The 19,192-nt window shown below is 42.3% G+C and overlaps 1 protein-coding gene across 22 annotated transcripts in view; it reads right to left on the bottom strand.

The window, feature by feature from the left end:
- macf1a (microtubule actin crosslinking factor 1a) overlaps window positions 1-19,192 on the bottom strand; it is a 628,388-nt gene that overhangs the window by 20,549 nt on the left and 588,647 nt on the right. For 18 of the 22 annotated variants that reach the window (XM_085962506.1, XM_085962516.1, XM_085962528.1 and 15 more), the window contains 7 exons: window positions 17,898-18,086; window positions 17,028-17,124; window positions 16,381-16,550; window positions 14,740-14,902; window positions 13,861-14,015; window positions 7,366-7,440; window positions 2,513-2,530 (listed from right to left, as the gene is read on the bottom strand). In XM_085962506.1, coding sequence (XP_085818632.1) covers window positions 2,513-2,530; window positions 7,366-7,440; window positions 13,861-14,015; window positions 14,740-14,902; window positions 16,381-16,550; window positions 17,028-17,124; window positions 17,898-18,086 — 867 coding nt within the window. The remainder of the gene's footprint in view (window positions 1-2,512; window positions 2,531-7,365; window positions 7,441-13,860; window positions 14,016-14,739; window positions 14,903-16,380; window positions 16,551-17,027; window positions 17,125-17,897; window positions 18,087-19,192) is intronic. The other 4 variants (XM_085962527.1, XM_085962507.1, XM_085962515.1 and 1 more) reach the window with 1 other exon arrangement.

Here is a 19,192-nt window from a genome sequence, read left to right as displayed (position 1 = left end):
TCTTTCAATAGCAAATCTACCCTATTTAAAAAAAAATAATAATAATTTCTACAATTTACTTACAAGCACAGTGCTCTGTCAAGTATGCTGAATTGTGTGCCATTGTGGCCTGCAGTAATTGAACTTGCAACCCTGCATTGTTAACACCACTAGTGACGGCACTACGTTTCCTTCATGCACTGCATTATAAAACCTTCCACAGAATGAATTTTACCTCATAAAAATAACAGTTTTAGTTATGCACCAAAGTTCTTTGGAGGTCGAATGTCAAGAGTGCAGAATCTAAGCTGGATACAATCTTGTTGCCCCAGAATAATTACATGAAACATGGCAATTGGCAAAGGATTTTTGTGCATAAACTACTCAAATTTAATCTTCAAAAAAAGGGCAACTCCAAATGCTTTCAAAAAATTACATGATAACTGCAGGATTTTTAAATAGCCACTTGATAAATAGCCCATATAATAAAATGAATAGCTCATGAAGAACAAACAATTACTGACATTCTTTCACTTGTCGTAAAAATAATTAAATAACGAACTCACCTTTACAAGGCTAATGAGTTGGAAGCCTTTCATAAGCATGAAAGAATTTCAATAACCATCCATTTTCAATAAGTTATTCCCTAAATATTATTCAAACCGTAAAGAATTGGAGAAAGCCCATGGGCCTGCTTGATTTTGCAGCAGTCAAAGAAAACCATTTACCCCAAGATAGAACTCTCAGCACATTAACATGTGATGAGTAGAGGTGAAACAGTTATTTAAAATAATCGTAGGTTTTTTCCTACTTGAAGACTACAAACACATCCTTAGATAAGGCAAACTTATTATTGCTGCCCAGTTTTCCTTAGGAACAGTGCACACAAATTAATGATCAGAAAATTAAATTCAAAAACAAATGGGGTAGACTGCACAGAATGCAAATGAACAGGTTTGGATGTAAACTATGCGAGGGTCATCACAGAAGCATGATGGGGGGGGGGGGGTGGTGGGGAGAGAACATTATTTTCCCAATAATCCTGAAATAACACATCTATGCATGCATAGCTGTCACACCCCTAATAACTTATAAAAGGGCATGCAAATTGGTAATTTGCTATGAATTTGATTAGTGTGTTGGTAAGAAATCTGCCTCAGGGTAAAGACATGCCACCAGACTTATCCAATATTAGACTACTAATTTACCATTACTACAATCTCTGACTAATGAACTACTTAAGACAATTGAGATATTGCATACCTTAATGCAGTTTATTCTAATTTTAGCTTAATCAATATCTGCCATGTGATTTCTGGTACATTTCATGATAGTGAATAAAGCTGGTAGCAAGTACTTCCCTTAATAAGTATTTTTAATATTGTTTGAGATGCAAAATATCACACAGTGTTCCTGAATACAATCATAGCCTCTGTGTAACTGTACAAACACACTGCTATCAAGGGTCCTGTACAGCACCCCAAGGACAGCGTTCAGACAGATACAAATAGGAAGTCACTGTTGCAATGTTATAAAATTTTGGAATTCAACATTTTGAAACTCCTCCATAAATGATGCGTATTTCAAATCAAAATGTTGAATACTGAAATATTTTAGTCCTAAAATAACATTTTATATGATCTGATATGCCCATGTAATGCACACTCCCAAAAAGTGTGGCGCCTCAAAACTAAACCAAACACTGTGTGATATCGTTTATTTTATACACGTGAAGATTCAGTATAGAGAATCAGAAAGATTTTATAAAATCAATCCAGTAATCTTAAATGACAACTGACCTTCTGATTCACCTGCCTCAAAACTTCACGCATACAGAGTAAACTGCATTCAATTTGTGTGTCACTCAAGCAGCTCCTGGGAACATCTCTACCAATTGATCAACCAGAACACAGTAATACACCAGATCTCCTGTAGATTAAAGCTAAGAGAGCATCTGAAAATTCTCTCAACTGTCTGAAATGTTTAGCATTTAATAGCCAGACTTCACCAATTTCATTTCTCCATAACTATTGAAGCTGCTGTTTAATGTAAATGTTTAATATGAAAAATACAATGTTTGTTCCTTCGCCACATTCACAATTTTTAAAATGCTTAAAATATTGTCAATTGTTTCTACATAAAGGAATCTGAACCACTGAACAGGTTACTGTGTAATGCTATATTCAGATACTCGCTTCAGTATTTTGTTTGGATGACAAATACAAAAAGGTACACCAAAGTATTGTCATCAGTATGCAAATTTCTAGCATAAAGCAAATCTCTGCACTAGTAGTTTATTTACTGACATTGTCAGCATGTTTAATATTTTTCCTTCTTAGATATATTTCATAAGCTATCACTAAGATTTACAGGATTTTCTTTGTTGCACATGCTGCCAATGTATGTTTGGAATGGTTGACAGAATTTTTCTAGGTGCTCTGTGGAAGACAGAAAGAACCATTTACATGCAGATCAAGGTGGACATTCACACCACATACGTCATATAGTTCTTAGCACATTGAGTGCACAGTACCTGATTTCCAAGGAAGAACTACATCCAGCAAGAGAACGTGAAGAAAAAGAAAGAAGATTTTTAGAGATATGTGATAAGCACATACAGAAGTAGAATTCCATTGCAATGGGATATACATACCAGTATACAGCAGAATACAGTACCCAATCTATTAGACTTAAGGTGATACAAATTACTGAATTCATGCCCCCTTCCCAACTTCAAATTTGTACATTCAATTTAACCAAACCAATTTACTGCCTCTAAAATGGCTTGGCTGCATATATTACAATTGAATCTCTAATCTGTTCTCAGTGAGCGGTTTCTAGGTGTGAAACTGTGTTGAAAGAAGCTTGCCATGTTCAACAAACTGTCTTGCTCCCAAGTCCACACATTGAAAACCAGCTACTTCTCATGTGTTTGGCAATCCTTTGTCTTTTACTTTTTCTTCTTCACAGGGTCCAAGAGCATAATGTACTCTCACGTGAGCTCCAAGAAACACCATGGAGCTTTTTAAGAACCATCAATATGAATAAAACAAATATTTTCAGGTACTACTTCCACTAAGGTCTATCTTAGGTTATATCCAGTCACACCTTTGGAAACCTCTGATACCCATGTTGCAAGTGATGGTGTCTTCTTTCCATTCTCTTTCTAACCTCCCCGAAGGGACACTCCGCTGTCAAGGTAAAGCTTAGCAACAGTGACCTTGCAGCTGGATAAGGAAACTAAATGTACAGCGGTTTGCAATCTTTAGTGTAGGAACACTGGCAGGTAAAGCAGATGCCCATACCAATAGAGAGCAATGGAGCTTTTTACCATCTGTATTCAGGTACAGACTACTCCATTTAAGAACAAATCACTTAAAATGATTTCCTGTTGAGATAAATATACCCTACATATCTGCTGCTGGATTAAACCACAGCACTGGAAAGTCACATTCTTTATAACAATATCTGTTAATAGTAAGTTTATGGTTGGAAAACTTACTCACTCCCAATAGGAACTGAGTGAAGCAATTTGATTGCTTAATAGCAACTGCTCTGTGAGTGATGCCGTACAATTCAATTTAGAGGAACAAATTGTGATGTTCCCATATAATGCATTAAGATTTCACTGTAGTTGTGAATAGAGAAATGATCAGAAGCTACATTCAGCTTTAATTAAAATGTTTTCTTGCAGTTTATAAAAACGGAAAGGAGACGGATAGAGAATTGAAGAGACAGATAGTCAGTGGAAAAGCTAATTGGTAAAGAAATCAGAACTCTGTAGAAGAAAATCAAGGATGCATTTACACTGCAGCTGCTGATCTGAGTCCAGTCAGGCAGATCCCTGTTCATAGTGCTCACGTCCTGCCTGGCTGCAACTTTAACAGGAACAAGCAGACACAGAGCTGCCTCTCAAAAGTTAGAAATTGAAATGGTTAGAGAGCAGAAATGGGAGATTTCCTGCTCTCTAAATTAAGAGCAGATAGTTTGAAAAGTGTTCAGGGGGATCTAATACATCCTTAAGCACTTTGAAAACCTGGTTTGACACTGCCTCTCCAGGGGATTGGCTTCACTCTGGAATTAGGTGAGTCCCTCACTCTGGATTTACACTCCTGGTTTAGCTTTGTATTTCCACTTTGCAGTGTAAATGCACCCTTAAACAACCAACTAACAAACCCTGTAGACATTGCTAATCTCCTCCATGATAAAGAAATCTTAGCTAATGAATATTACAGGAAACTTTCGTTTAACCAGAGGTTAAATGTCCGGAAAGCTCTATCTACCGGCAAAATTCAGGAGCCGTTTCCTATAAGTTTTTTTACTTCTCGTTGCTTTTTTTCCCCCAGTCAGGCTCTGCAAGGTCTAGCTGAAGCTGTTGCTTAGCTACAGAGATGCTTTTAAGCTGCGGCCGACTGTTTTGAAGCTGTTGCTAAGCAACAGGGTTTGTTGATTCACACGGAGCTCAAAAGCTCCGTATGTTTTAACATTAGCGCTGGTTTCTACGGCAGTTTTGATGGTACGGCACCAGCTCGGTCCCGTCAGTGCCGGATACCAGAAAGTTTCCTGCACTGAATTTTCAGCATCTTTTAGAATTACTAGCTTCACAGCATGCTGGCTAATCAAGCTTCCCATGGTGTAAAGATGGTACTGCTAGAAGATATCAAAGTCAACAAAATCTACTGAGGTCTGTTCACCAGAGAAAGGCTACTTTAGTAACATCTATAGGACTGTAAATGATCCAGTGTAGATTTCTTCTTGCTGGTTGCAACTTCTGTAATGGTTTTTCCACTAACAAGTATCCTTGCTGTATCTGCTATTGGAGATGAGTTAACAGAAAAGCCAAAAGGATTACAATGAAAGTTCAAAAAGTTTACCAAAATATGTCACTTCTGATAAAGGATAAGGAAACTCTGAACCAGCTCAGACATAAGTATAATACAAGTCTCGGGTACAATACCCAGTTTGTGCTGATTACAGCTGGAGCAGTGGTAGGGGGGCACTGGCCTCAGCATCTGTGTTTTATGGAGGGAAAGTGGCCCACTTTCCTGCTCTTTATTGCTATCCACTGACTCCTGCCGGAAGAGAGTAAAACATCCGCATGGCCGACAGGTTGGGGCACAGCTGTGATGCCATCCTGTAGTGGAATAGCCTGCCAGCACTCACTGTCAAGACTCACACATGAATAATAGCCACTATAACAGGTTCTGGAGGGAAACCAGTGCCAGTGGAACCATATCCAAGCAGTCAACACTTCAGGTGGGGAGGGAAGGAGTGGAGAAAATTATCTAGAAGAAAATACTGCCATTTATGTCAGAATAGCTGGGTTAGTCTTCACTGTTAATTGGCCCCTCAGATTTACATTCAGCACAATGTTGTTGAAGTAATAAATTTGATGATATAAATAGAATAGTTTTCTAATAATAAATAGCAGTATTATAAACCAGTAATGTAGTACTTTTCAGTAAAATGTTTTCAGTTACACAATTAGATTACTAATTTTACAGCATCTCATGTTTAAAGCTGCAATCTTATAAAATCCTTCTCCCTTGGTCGGGGGATGTGAAATTGCACACCAAATTTCAACAGCCAGAATTATGATCAACATGAAACATTGATGGAAGACAATGAACTATACAAACTCCAATGGCAAAATGAAACAGGAAAGTTCTTAATCTGCAAAAGAGAGCGTAATTATAAAAAATACAAGCAATTGTGTTCAAGGTGTGGCATAGTCTAGAGGGTTGGATGATATTCACAAACTCCTAAACTGATCGCCCACAGCGTGTGACACGCTCCCAGCATTGGTTTATCTTCAATAATTGAGGTAATTATTCGCTACAGCTCATTGGGATAGTTACATCAAGTGAAGAATTACCTAATATACTTATAATTAAATCAATAAAAATTTCATCAAAAAACACCTTCATAGAGATCATAAAGACAGTAACTTTGTCCAACAAAAACCTATCTGCAGCATAAGTTCGTTTTTGATACAGGAAACTTTTGTTTATCCGGAGGTTAAATGTCCGGAAAGCTCTATCTACCGGCAAAATTCAGGAGTCGGTTCAGATAATTTTTTTTCTTTTCGTTGCTTCTTTTCTCCAGTCCTGGCTCTGCAAGCGTCTCTGTAGCTAAGCAACAGCTTCAGCTAGATGCTTGCAAGCTGCGCCGACTGTTTTGAAGCTATTGCTAAGCAACAGGGTTTGTTGCTTCACACGGAGCTCTGAGCTCCGTATGTTTTAACATTAGTGCTGGTTTCTACGGCAGTTTTGATCTAATGGCACCAGCTCGGTCCCGGATACCAGAAAGTTTCCTGTACCTCAGATGTTTCACAGAATCACAGAAACCCCACAGTGCAGATAGAGGCCATTTCGGCCCATCGAGCCTGCACCGACACATATCCCACCCAATCCCCGTAACCCCTACACCAACACATATCCCCATTTAATCCCCCTACCACTAAGGGTCAATTTATCATAGCCAATCAACCTAACCCGCACATCTTTGGACTGTGGGAGGAAACCGGAGCACCCGGAGGGAACCCACGCAAACACGGGGAGAATGTGCAAACTCCACACAGACAGTCGCCCGAGGCCGGATTCGAACCCGGGTCCCTGGCGCTGTGAGGCAACAGTGCTAACCACTATGCCACCGTGCTTCCGATAAAGGAATAATTTTGCGCTGAGAAGGCTTCAGAGGTTTTCAAAACTGGTGCACACTATAGGAGATACTAGCTTAGCTGCCAATGAGTCATCTTTATTCAGCAAAATACTCCAACTTGTATTGATTATCTCATTATTAATTTAAATTAACAGCAGTTATATTTAAATTGAACACTTCTAAATCCTGTTTGGGAAAAAAAAAAAATTCTCTATGCTCAACTTAAGCAGAGATGATGAGAATTATTCAATTGTATGGAGCCAAACATTCAGCAAGAGATTTTAAAGCCTTATGAGGCTTGTTGATCATGTTTGTTCTGCCTTGGAACACATCTGTTTATCGTCTACACCTTAAACGTGTGCATTTGCTGCAGACAGGATACTTTTGGGAATACACAGAATGTGCACCACACATTTATAACATCATTCACTTTTTGGAAACATATTTGAGTCACTGATCCCAAGTTTCAAACAATTGGCAATGGCCCACCATTAACACTAGCCCATTTAAAATATAAACTTCTAAAACTTAGATTACACATTTTACTTCCTCCGAAAGATTCATGCAAAAAAAGGTCAAGTGTAACAAAGAATTGCTATTTTATTATTTCTTTTTATGAACATTTATGCTTTATAAAACAGAAGATAGAAATAAATATTTTTGATGTAAAACATACAAAAACATTAACTTTTCTCTTTAAACTTTGAAATAAATTAATTAACTTACTCTGTACTTATTTTCTCCAATCTGCTCCACCTGAAATCGTTTTGCACATTTACACTGTGCTACCTGCCTTGTCACCTACAAAACAGATATTTTTAAAATTAGAAACTAAAAATATTAAAAGTGCGCTTCCTACAAAATTGGTTTTACATTACACATTAGCAGGGTGCGAGAGCTCTCAAGAATGTAGCTACCTAATTTTCTTTACATGAAAATTGCTCTCTGAAATGCTTAAAATGCCTTATCTTGTAAGCATGCTATAGCATTTTTAAGGATTATCATTTTAAAAGAATGAGTCATGAAAGGCAGTTCCAGCATATGTAAGTAGTTTGGATATGAGTTACCATCGCCTCCTGGAGCTTGGTTGATTGTCTTTGGTGGCAAGAGATGGGGGCGGTTGATGAAATACCTAAGTTGTACCATGTCTGGATGGCACGGGATTGACGGACCAATTGATGTTTTCCTGTCCTTTTTCATATGTGCATAACTACTGCTCTTCTTAAACCCCCAATGCAGTGCAGAAGAACTTCTGCTGTATCTCATGATGAATTATTTCTCTTTTCTAGTTTTAAATGAATTTCAACACAGATAAATGTGAGAGATTACATTTTGGTAAGAAAAATGAGCAGGTCACATATTACTTGGAAAATAAGAATCTAAATGGGGTATGTTGTGTATGTACCTTTAAGGGAATAACTGGTTTTAGACTGCAGTACCGGCAGTGACCACCCCTGTATAAAAGGCCCTAGCAGGCTTCTGTATTTCAGTCTGACGTTGCCTCCTGTTCAGTAAAGTACCTGTTAAACTGTTCTCCCGAAGTCCGTGTATTATTGAGGCGCGGACTTTACAGTGGCGACGAGTAAGTTCAAACTCACCTGCAGTGTGGCATCATCTCACGGGGATCTCGCCCTGAGAGGAGGGTTCTTGGAGGTCGTAGTCTGAGCAACGGGCGTCGACCGCAGGCAACCGCCCAAAGAATTCATCGGTGTTCGGAGAATTGCGGGAGAGGCTGTGGCGAGCTGTGCTTGGCTCCCCAGTTAAGGTGTTCCAGCAAATCGTGCTGGTAGCAGGTAGCGCGCTGACCCTTCTGGACTGCGGCGGGCTCAAGCTCGATCGAGCGGCTCTACAAAATGGGCCGCGCAGTCTCGCCGGGAAAAGAAAACAGAGAGGGTGGAGTGCACAGGGCGCGGTCGGTGCTCAAGAACAGGGCAGCGGAGAGAAAATAAACCGGGGGGGGGGGGGGGGGGGGGGAAGGAAAGCGAGACACGCCGAAGCTGCGGGTCGCCGCCATTACCCTGTAGAACGCTAGGAGCAGCGTGGCAGCAAGGGGAAGAAGCAAAAGCACGGGAGGCGCCATTTTATCCCATTGGGGAAGAAGCAAAAGTGCGGGAGGCGCCATTTTATTTCATTGGGGAAGAAGCAAAAGCGCGGGAGGCGCCATTTAAAATCACCCAAGATGCCGAAAAGTGGCAGTATCACTGCTTTCGACAACGAGGTAGAAGACTGGACCACGTATGTGGAAAGAATTGAAGTGCACTGCAAGGCAAATGAGGTGGCCGATGGAAAGAGGGCGTCGGTATTATTAAATCTGATGGGCACGAGTACGTACGGCCTACTGCGGAATTTAATTACCCCAGCTAAACCAATGGAGAAAAGTTTTGAGGAGATTGTTCATACCTTACAGGAACACCTAAGCCCTACACTACTGCTGATTGCAGAAAGATTCAAATTCCATAAAAGAAACCAGCACAAAGATGAGAGCAATGCTGACTATCTTACGGAACTACGCAAGTTATTGAAGCACTGCCAGTTCGGAGCAGGACTGGCAGACACCTTACGGGATAAGTTTGTCTGCGGGCTCCAGAGTGAAGGAACCCAGAAACGACTACTTTCAAAAAAGGACCTGATGCTAGAACAGGCTTTCAGCGTGGCAGTATCCTACGAAGCAGCAGCACGGGGAGCTGCGGAAATACAACAGAAACCACAAGAATACAGCGCTAACGAAATGGCGTATGGAGCAGAAAAGTGCTATCGCTGCGGCAGAACAACCCATGAGCAGAAGGACTGCTGGTTTAAGGACAAAGTATGCAGGCAATGCAGAAAAATGGGACATATAGCAAGAGTCTGCAGGTCGGGAAAGAAAACCAACATGACAAGAACTACTAAAGAACAGTACAGGAAAGTAAAGAAACTGACAGACAGTAGTTCGGAAGATCAGGAGAGTGATAAGGACTCCGGGAGCAGGAGACTAAGTTGTCTAAAGTTACACAGCGTGATCGCAAAGGAGGATCACCGAACCATTTGGATTACCCTCACGATAGCAGGGTCCCCAGTAAAGATGGAATTGGACACAGGATCAGCCCTAACTGTCATGAATCGACGAGACTATGAGCGGCTATTCTCACACATACCCTTAAAGGACACGTCCATTGTATTGAAGACATACACGGGGCAAAAGGTTTACCCCAGAGGAAAAATAAGGGTGCCAGTTAAATATAACGGCAAGGAAATGCAGAAACTATATATGTATATACTACGAGATGGAGGACCACCATTATTGGGACGTGAATGGATCCGAAAAATACAATTGGATTGGCATTCCATTCAGGCGCTAACTGTGACTGACAAAAAGGATGATGACGTCGCACCTGGACGTCTGTCACAAATTCTATCTGACGCGGAAGAGGTGTTCCAACAAGGACTTGGGACTCTAAAAGGAGTAAAGGCAACCATAAAGATTGAAGATAACGCAAACCCCAAAAATTTTTACAGCCAGACCGGTGCCATACGCGATCCGCCCAGCCGTTGGAGCTGAACTGGAGAGTCTGGAACGTTCAGGTGTGCTGTCCAAGGTGGACTGGAGCGAGTGGGCCACACCCATCGTTCCTGTAATGAAGAAAGCATTGAGCAGCACACCTGGGGAGCCAAAGAAAGTTCGCATCTGTGGGGACTTCAAGGTGACTGTGAACCCAGTCCTGCACACAGTACAATATCCACTTCCGCGGATAGAAGATATTTTCACCTCACTATCTGGAGGGAAACGTTTTACAAAGATTGATCTGGCCCAAGCGTATCTACAAATGGAGGTGGAAGAAGCATCTAGAAAATACCTCACGATAAACACTCACAAAGACTTTACCAGTACAATCGACTGGTATTCGGGGTAGCATCAGCCCCGGCTATTTGGCAGAGGGCGATGGAACAAGTCCTGCAAGGGATTCCGGGGATCCAGTGTTATTTAGACGACATCCTAGTTACGGGCGAAAATGACAGCGAACACCTTGCCAACCTGGAGCAGGTGCTCATGAGATTACAGGAATATGGGCTACGAGCCAACCGCCCCAAATGCGAGTTCTTCAGGAGACAAATCTCGTATTGTGGCCACATGATTGATGAGGAAGGGTTGCAAAAGTCGCCGGACAAGATTGAGGCTGTAGTCAAGGCTCCAGCACCGGAAAATGTGTCGCAACTAAGGTCGTTCCTCGGGTTGGTGAACTACTACCATAAGTTCTTGCCGAATTTATCTACAATTCTGCACCCACTGAACACCCTGCTACAAACTGGAGTAACATGGAAATGGAGCGATGAGTGTAAGCGTGCCTTTCAGGAATGTAAATGCCTAATCACTTCAAAAGAAGTATTGGCCCACTACAACCCAACACTACCGATTCGGTTGGCATGTGATGCGTCACCTTACGGCATTGGAGTGGTGCTATCACACAAATTCCGTGACGGTTCAGAGAGGCCAATAGCCTTTGCATTGTGCTCACTAACCTCAGCCGAGCGTAACTACACCCAGATTGACAGGGAGGCCCTCAGCCTGGTGTGGGGGGTGAAGAAGTTCAATCACTATCTGCACGGGCAGAAATTCACCCTACTGACTGATCATCAGCCCCTGGTCTCAATTTTTAACCCAAAGAAGGGCGTTCCGGCAATGATGGCGCAACGGCTGCAAAGATAGTCACTTTTTCTAGGGGCACATCAGTACGACATAGAGTACAAGGGTACGAAACAGCATGGAAACACTGATGGGCTCTCGCGCCTACCGTTGCCTACGGTGGAAGAAGCACCTGCAGTGGACCCTGTGGAGATATTCCATGCGACCATAGTCGAATGTTTGCCTGTTACAAACGCAAGTATTGAGAAGGTGACCCGACACTCTCTCGGGTCTATGATTTGACGGTGAAGGGATGGCCCGCATATGGTGACTCACTGTTGCCAGCATTCTCGCCAAGGAGAGAACAACTGTCAGTGTGCTGGGGGACCTTGATGTGTGGATCCCGAGTGGTAATCCCACCCAAGTTGAGAGATAGAGTGCTCAATGAGCTTCATGAGGGTCATCTGGGAGGGGTAAAAATGAAGAGCCTAGCCAGGGCGTTTGTGTGGTGGCCGGGAATCGATAAAGAAATCGAGGACATGACCAAGAGATGCACAGGATGCCAGAAGGTCCAAAATGCTCCACCACAGGCCCCGCTACATCCATGGGAGTGGCCCTCATTTCCATGGCAACGGGTACACATTGATTTTGCTGGTCCATTTATGGACTCAATGTTTCTAATCGCTGTGGACGCCCATTCAAAATGGCCAGAGGCCATTAAAATGTCCTCCACCACCATGGAGAAAACTATTGCAGTCCTAAGGACCATCTTCGCCAGGAATGGGTTGCCAGAACAGATTTGCTCCGACAATGGGCCACAGTTTGTGTCTGAGGATTTCCGGAGGTTCCTGAAGAATAATGGGGTGAAACATTACACATCTGCCCCATATCATCCAGCCACAAATGGATTGGCTGAGAGGTTTGTTCAGACCTTTAAAAAGGCCATAAAGGCAATGTATAATGACGACATACCACTACAACACAAGGTGGATAATTTCTTGTTTGCTTACCGGAATGCGACACATGCAGTAACCAACCAAACTCCAGCCGTACTGTTTTTCAACCGAAGGCTAAGATGTCGCTTGGATTTGCTCAAACCAAACATAAGACGAGATGTTGAGGATAAGCAGTTCCAGCACATAAATGAGAAGCCAACCAGGAGCTTCAAGATAGGGCAACCAGTCTTGGCCCGCGACTACCGAACAGAAAAATGGCAGCCAGGAACGATATGCACACAGCAGGGACCACTAATGTACACAGTGGAAGTTGGAGAGAGCATCGTGAGACGCCATGCTGACCAGATTCTAGAGTCACAGGAACAAGCCAAACCGATACCACAAGCATGTGCACCTGGTAATGAGCCCGAAGTACAGATTGCGTCTACCTCAGAAGCAGTGGTATTGGAAGCTGACGAACCAACCAATGACAATGAGCCAGAATCGACTCCACCGCAAGAACAGGATACTCGAGAAAGGCGCTATCCAGTCAGGATCAGGAAGCCTCCTCAAAGACTGAACTTATAAATGATTATTTCAGTTGATGTATATAGTACCGAGAAAATTGTAATTGTAATTAGTTATTATTTAGTTGTTAAATGAATGTTATGTACTGTTTATCTAAAAGGGGAGGAATTGTTGTGTATGTACCTTTAAGGGAATAACTGGTTTTAGACTGCAGTACCGGCAGTGACCACCCCTGTATAAAAGGCCCTAGCAGGCTTCTGTATTTCAGTCTGACGTTGCCTCCTGTTCAGTAAAGTACCTGTTAAACTGTTCTCCCGAAGTCCGTGTATTATTGAGGCGCGGACTTTACAGGGTAGAAGAGCAAAGGGATCTCAGAGTACAAATACACAAATCACTAAAAGTAGTGATGCAGGTAGAAGGCTATAAAAAAACCAAACCAAGCACTAGGGTTTACTTCTAGAGGGACAGAATTGAAAAGTAGGGAAGTTTTGCTAAACTTGTATCGGACCTTGGTTAGACCACGCTTGGGAGTACTGTGTACAATTCTTGTCCCCATATTATAAAAATATAGAGAAACTGGGGAAAGGTGCAAAAAAGATTTACAAGGATGATACCAAAGGTTGTACCTATCAGGAAAGGAGGAACAGGCTGGGTCGATTTTCTCTCGACAAGAAAAGGCTGAGGGGTGACCGAATACAGGTCTTTAAAATTATTGAAGGTTTTGATAGAGTAGACACAGAGAGAGTGTTTCCACTTGTGGGGAAGAGCAAAACTAGAGGCCATCAATATGAGATAGTCACCAAGAAATCAAATATGGAATTCAGAAGAAACTTCTTTACCCAGAGAGTGGTGAGAATGTGGAACTCGCTACCACAGGGAGTGGTTGAGGTGAATAGAATAGATGCATTTAAGGGGAGGCTAGATAAGCACGAGGGAGAAGGGAATAGAGGGTAATGCTGATAAGAGTTGGATGAGGAAGGATAGGAGGAGGCTCGAGTGGAGCATAAACGCCAGCATGGACTGGCTGGGCCGAATGGCCTGTTTCTGTGCCGTATATCCTGTGTAATCCTATGTCAATATTTTCTTGCTTTTTGTACTTAACCCAAATACAGGACTTGTACATCAGCTACATTGAAGTAAAAGCTGTGAATTGTATACCTCATCCTCAATTTTGTCAGCATCAGTAACAGGCCGGTAGGCATCTTTATTTGGATGAAGTGCAGCCACAAATTCGTAATAATCAATGTAACCATCTCCATCCCGGTCGAAGATGTCAGCTACGGCAGTCATTTCCAGTTTACTGGTGGGAAATTCTAAAATGCGAAACAATAGAACATAAAGTCAGATCACTTTAATATTATTTTCACTAGTTTTCAAGATAGTTTGATGACACAGTCTGCTGGAATAGCGAATCTGCTCCAGAGACATAGAATTGGGTTTGGATAATGGACAATTAGAGGCAGTGTATTTTTCCCGTGACTGTAATAGTGAATGTTACAGTACTGAAGAATATGATTTTAGAAAAATAGAGCAAGTGGTGGGTGATGCAGTGCAAGCAGTGACATTAGTTACTTTCCTCACCATCATCAATAATTATTCTCTAAACAAGGGACAGGCATTCTGCTCATGCCAACTGTTGGGAGATGTTTGAGTGCGGTTAGGGAGGGGAGTGGGGGAACACTCATTAGATTTTCTTTCCCATCCTGTAATCACTCAGCCTTCATGCGGAGTCCCAGCCATCAAAAATCAAGATCTGCAAATTGCCACATGGTCAATTCCGAGAGTGAAGCTGCAGCCTACAATCCCAAACCAAAGCATGCAGGAGCACCAATCTGCTCAGTCAAGATCCTGCCATGGATGGAGATACTTTTGAAGAAATTATGCCTTTTTAAAATGAGCTCATCTCTTGTAAGCTTCGATGTAAAACAATTATAGCATTCAGTCCCAAGTAAGGCAAAAAAAACCCAAAAGTATCTTTTAACCCAGAAGAACATTTTATAATTTAAAGAATAAACTGCAGAAAACCATTCCAATTACTTGAGGACAGGATTCCATCAATGAACTCCTGTCGTGTGATCTTTCCATCTTGATCCTTATCAATACGCCGGAAGAAGTCCATTACTCGGGACTTCTTATGGTTCATCCATCGCATGTATTTCTTCCGCCACACATCAAAGTCAAAGTTGGCAAATTCTTTCAACTGAAATTGGAAGAAAGTTTTCATTGGAAAACTGAAAAAATAATTCAGGGCCAATTTAGGCTGTGTGCAATACACAGTGCTATTAAACAGACATTTAAAAAAAAAAAAAAAGTTTTCAATAAAGACTGTTATGGGATCTTTGGCTTTATAAATAGAGGCGTAGAGTACAAAAACAAGTTAGTTATGCTAAATCCTTATAAAATCACTGGTTAGGCCTCAGTTAGAGCACGGTGTCCAATTCTAGGCAACACACTTTAGGAAAGATGTCACGACCTTTGACAGGGTGGAGAAGAGATTTACCAGAATGATGAGAGATTTCAGTTACATGGAGAGACTAGAGAGACTGGGATTGTTCCCCCTGGAGCAGAGTAGGTTAAACGGAGATTTAATAGAGGTGTTCAAAATTACGAGGGATTTTGATAGCAGAAAATATTTCCACTGGGTCAGTAACGAGAGGACATAGATTTAAAATAATTGTCAAAAAGGACCAAAGGGGAGATGAGGGGAATTTTTTTTTTTTACGCAGCAAGTTGTGATCTGGAATGCACTGCCTAAAAGGGTGACGGAAGCAGATTCAACAGTACCTTTCAAAAGGGACCTGGATATATACTTGAAAAGGAAACATTTTCTGGGCTATTAAGAGTGGGACTAATTGGATAACTCTTTCAAAGAGCTGGCACAGGCACGATGGGCTGAATGGCCTCTTTCTGCGCTGTAAGATTCTATGATCCATAGGCAGTACAATATAATGTGCTTTTGCAAATTATGGGGGAGAAATTGGGTGAGTAGCGCCACCTGTTAGCGCCTAAAGAGGCAGTCAGTGGCTGTAGCGCCACTGGCTGCGTCTCCCGCGATATTCAGTAGGGGCGCTAATGGTGGCGTTAGGCATTTGCGCTGCGCCGCCACCGATGATGTCATCGGTGTGCGCAGCGCCCCATTCGTGCCCCGTTCGCGATATTTGGTAGCGAACGCTGCAGTTGCGCCGTTCGCTACCCGCGCCCGGTTCACGGGGCCTTACTGTGCCGGCAGCGGCGCAAGTTAAGGTGGAGGTGCGGGGCGGCCGCTTTTTCGGCGGCTGCCTGCCAGCACCTCCGTCCCCAGCCTCCTAACCCCCCCCCTCCCCCCCCCCCCCGCGGCGGCATTGCCGGCTGTTTCCCGAGAGACCGGCACTTCTCCTTGGTGCCGGGCTCATTTGCCGGCACTCGCGAGCGGGGATCGCGCTGTTGCAGGCACCTCCCCCTTAACAGTGGGAGGAAGGCCTGCAGTACCGCAGCGTGTGGCGCTGCGGCACGTTGCGCTGCGATAATCAGTTTCAGCGCCCTAAGAGGGACGCGGAGCGCCTCGAGCCTCGCCCTGTGTCCCTCGAGCGGCACTGAAACTGAATTTCTGGCGATCGGTATTACTCCGATCGCTGCGCTAATTCCTGCGCTCAGGCGACTTTTGCGCCCCAACCCAATTTCTAGGCCTATAGCCCTTACTTCCTCCAATCGGTCCAGAGAGTCGTGTAGCTTGCGCTGTCTCTCCAGTGCTAGTAACCAGACCTGCTGCCACCTGCCAGAAAGCAGATTAATCTGGGGGTTCTTTGTTTCAGTCTGTGGTGCGATAGCAGTGGGTGCAGGCGGATTAGTCATTTGAGTTAGAGGTTTCCCTACAACAAAGAAAAAGATCATCAATGCTGATTACTATTTTAAGAGTCAGAATATTCATAGAATCTAAATGGTTTTAATGCCTCTAAATAGTAATAGAGAGAGGTTGTGGCACTTCCAAGTTACAATTTTAATAAAAATGTGTACCAATTTAGCTGATGTTTGTGAAAAAAATTGTCACCTTTATGTAAAATAATCATAACACACTTAAACGCTTCTTTACAAATCAAAATTAAACCAAGATGATATACTGAAAAGAATTCCTAAAGTAAAAATGGCAAAGCTGTCTACAGATCACTTTTTCATTCCTGACCATACTGTAGATAAGACATCATTCAGCACTCAGTAGTTATTCATCAAACATTGCACCTATTCATTTTGTAAATTGTGACCAAATCCCTAATTATAGTTTTTGGGGAACTTTTCCTGTATGTTTGATCTGTACCCTATTACCCTTCCATTGAATGAAGGAGGCTTACTTCCTCGCATGTGGGATGGTTCTACTGCTTTCCGCTTGTATGTTTTTGTTACTTTATCCACATCTGGCTGTTTCCGTGTCATTTCTTCCATGAAAGACTGAGGAAAAAAAGATAAAAATTAAACAGGAAAGTGAACAGTCAACAATAGTTGAAAATACTTGATGCTTTTATTTAGTCTAAGCAGTATGTTTAATGAAAATATCATCAACAGTAGGTGATTCCATTCAGCGAATGGGAAAATATAGCACTTACCTTTCCAAGACATCATTGAAAAATCAGTATCTGATAATCATGTGTGTTACGGTACTTGACAGAGGTCGTGAGCTCAAATCCTACCATGGCTCGTCATGAAATTGAATTCAATAAATGTAATAATTTATGGACTGGCACCAGAAAATGACCATAAAGGCTGCCAGTTTGTCACTGAAGCTAAACTGGCTCACTAATGTCCTCCAGGAAAAAGAACCTGCCATCCCCTACTGAGTCTGGCCTATACTCGATTCCAGTCCCACACTATGTGATTAACTCTTAAAGCCCTCAAGGCTACTAGGGATGGGCAATAAATGCTGCTTTGTCAGTGTTGGCCATAACCCAGGAACAATTTTTTAAATAGGTAATGTTGGATTTCTGTGCACTAAGTTAACTAGCTCGTCTCGTTCAGCTGGTTCTAGTCAATACGTTTATATCATGGAGCACAGCATTTCATTAATTGTGGATCACAGAAAACAGACACAAAGTTCAAATTCTGAAAAATTGATTGCTGAGCTAGAAATGTACCAGCCAATAAAATTGCTTTACAACAAACAGAGGTTAAGAAACAATTTTGTCAATATACTTGTTGCTTGCCCGAAGCATAAGCTTTGTGTGTACCTGGTGCTCTGCGATGAGTGTTTTGACCTGCTCAATGTCCTTTGGCATAGACTCTTGATCCCTCTGTACTAGTGTCGTTTCAGCCCACTGTAACCAGGCCAACAACTCATCCAACAATTCAGCATTGGTGACCAACTCTGACAGTGCAGTTGCCAACCGTTGCTGGTGCTGTTTTGCCCAGGTCAATACCTAGATGTAAATGACAAAAAGAGAACTAGAAATATTTTTTTGCTCAGTGACTAGCGTAAAGATTTACAGGTAGAAAATCTTGATTTTGAAGAGGTCAGTTGCTTGCCAAAGATCTCTTTTAGAAAATGGAACACTTGAAATTTCTAGACAATATCTTTGCCAAATATTGCATCATTAAACACATATATGGAGCCTGAGAAGCTGCAAGAACACTCTGTACAGCATTTAAAATGCTTAAGTGAGTGCTGCTATCAAGTCTAACTATGAGGTGGAATTGCAATCCAGATATCCAAGCATTATTTCCTCTTTTTACAAGACAACCTTTAAAGATAGGATACACAATGAGGAACCATAGTAGTGATTTATACGCTTATGGGATAAGCAGATAACTTGGGAATAGAATCTAGACTATAAACTGCGGCATATCATCTATTCTATTTAAACATATTAGGAACGTAGTCACAGGTGATCCTCAATGGGCCACAATCCACCCAATTAGCACCCAGGCCCACCTGAATCTGAGACTGTGTGAATGCCTAGATGGGGTTCCCTGTTGGTCAAGATGAAGGGGTGGACTCCTGCCATCTCTCCGACCCCAGCCCTGCCTGTCCTTGGGATATTTCTAGCTCCTCATTTCTGTCGATTTTACAGACAGAACGGTTTGGATCTTTGGCTCTGACCAGATGGCCCTGCTCGGATTCAATACAGTAGGTGACGGGCAGTGAGATGTGCCCCCTCTTTAACACCATCTCTACAGCCACTCACCCTGCTGAATCCAGCTCGTTGCTCGACAGGACCAAGAAGCAGAGGGACGAGCTGAGACTACAAGCTGAGCTGCCCTAGTCCCACTCGGGCCCGCCCATCATAAGTTGGGGTCTAATTTTTTATTCCTAGCAGTGCCACTGAACTATACATTGGGTGGCGTAAAATGATGAAATAAAAATGAACATAATTAGGTGTAGCTGTTCATTTTAAATATATACTGAACAGATGTGCAACTTATGCAAGTGTCACTGGGAACCTTTTGTTCTCCCTCACAATGCAGTCTGCTCTCAGGTGATATAAACAACTACATGGAACAGAAAAGACATTTCATGTTAATTATT

This window comes from Somniosus microcephalus, chromosome 20 (assembly GCF_052327205.1).
Source record: "Somniosus microcephalus isolate GS21.2 chromosome 20, FLI_Smic_1.0, whole genome shotgun sequence".
In the NCBI taxonomy this organism is placed as follows: domain Eukaryota; kingdom Metazoa; phylum Chordata; class Chondrichthyes; order Squaliformes; family Somniosidae; genus Somniosus; species Somniosus microcephalus.
This window is presented reverse-complemented; position numbering and strand designations above follow the sequence as displayed.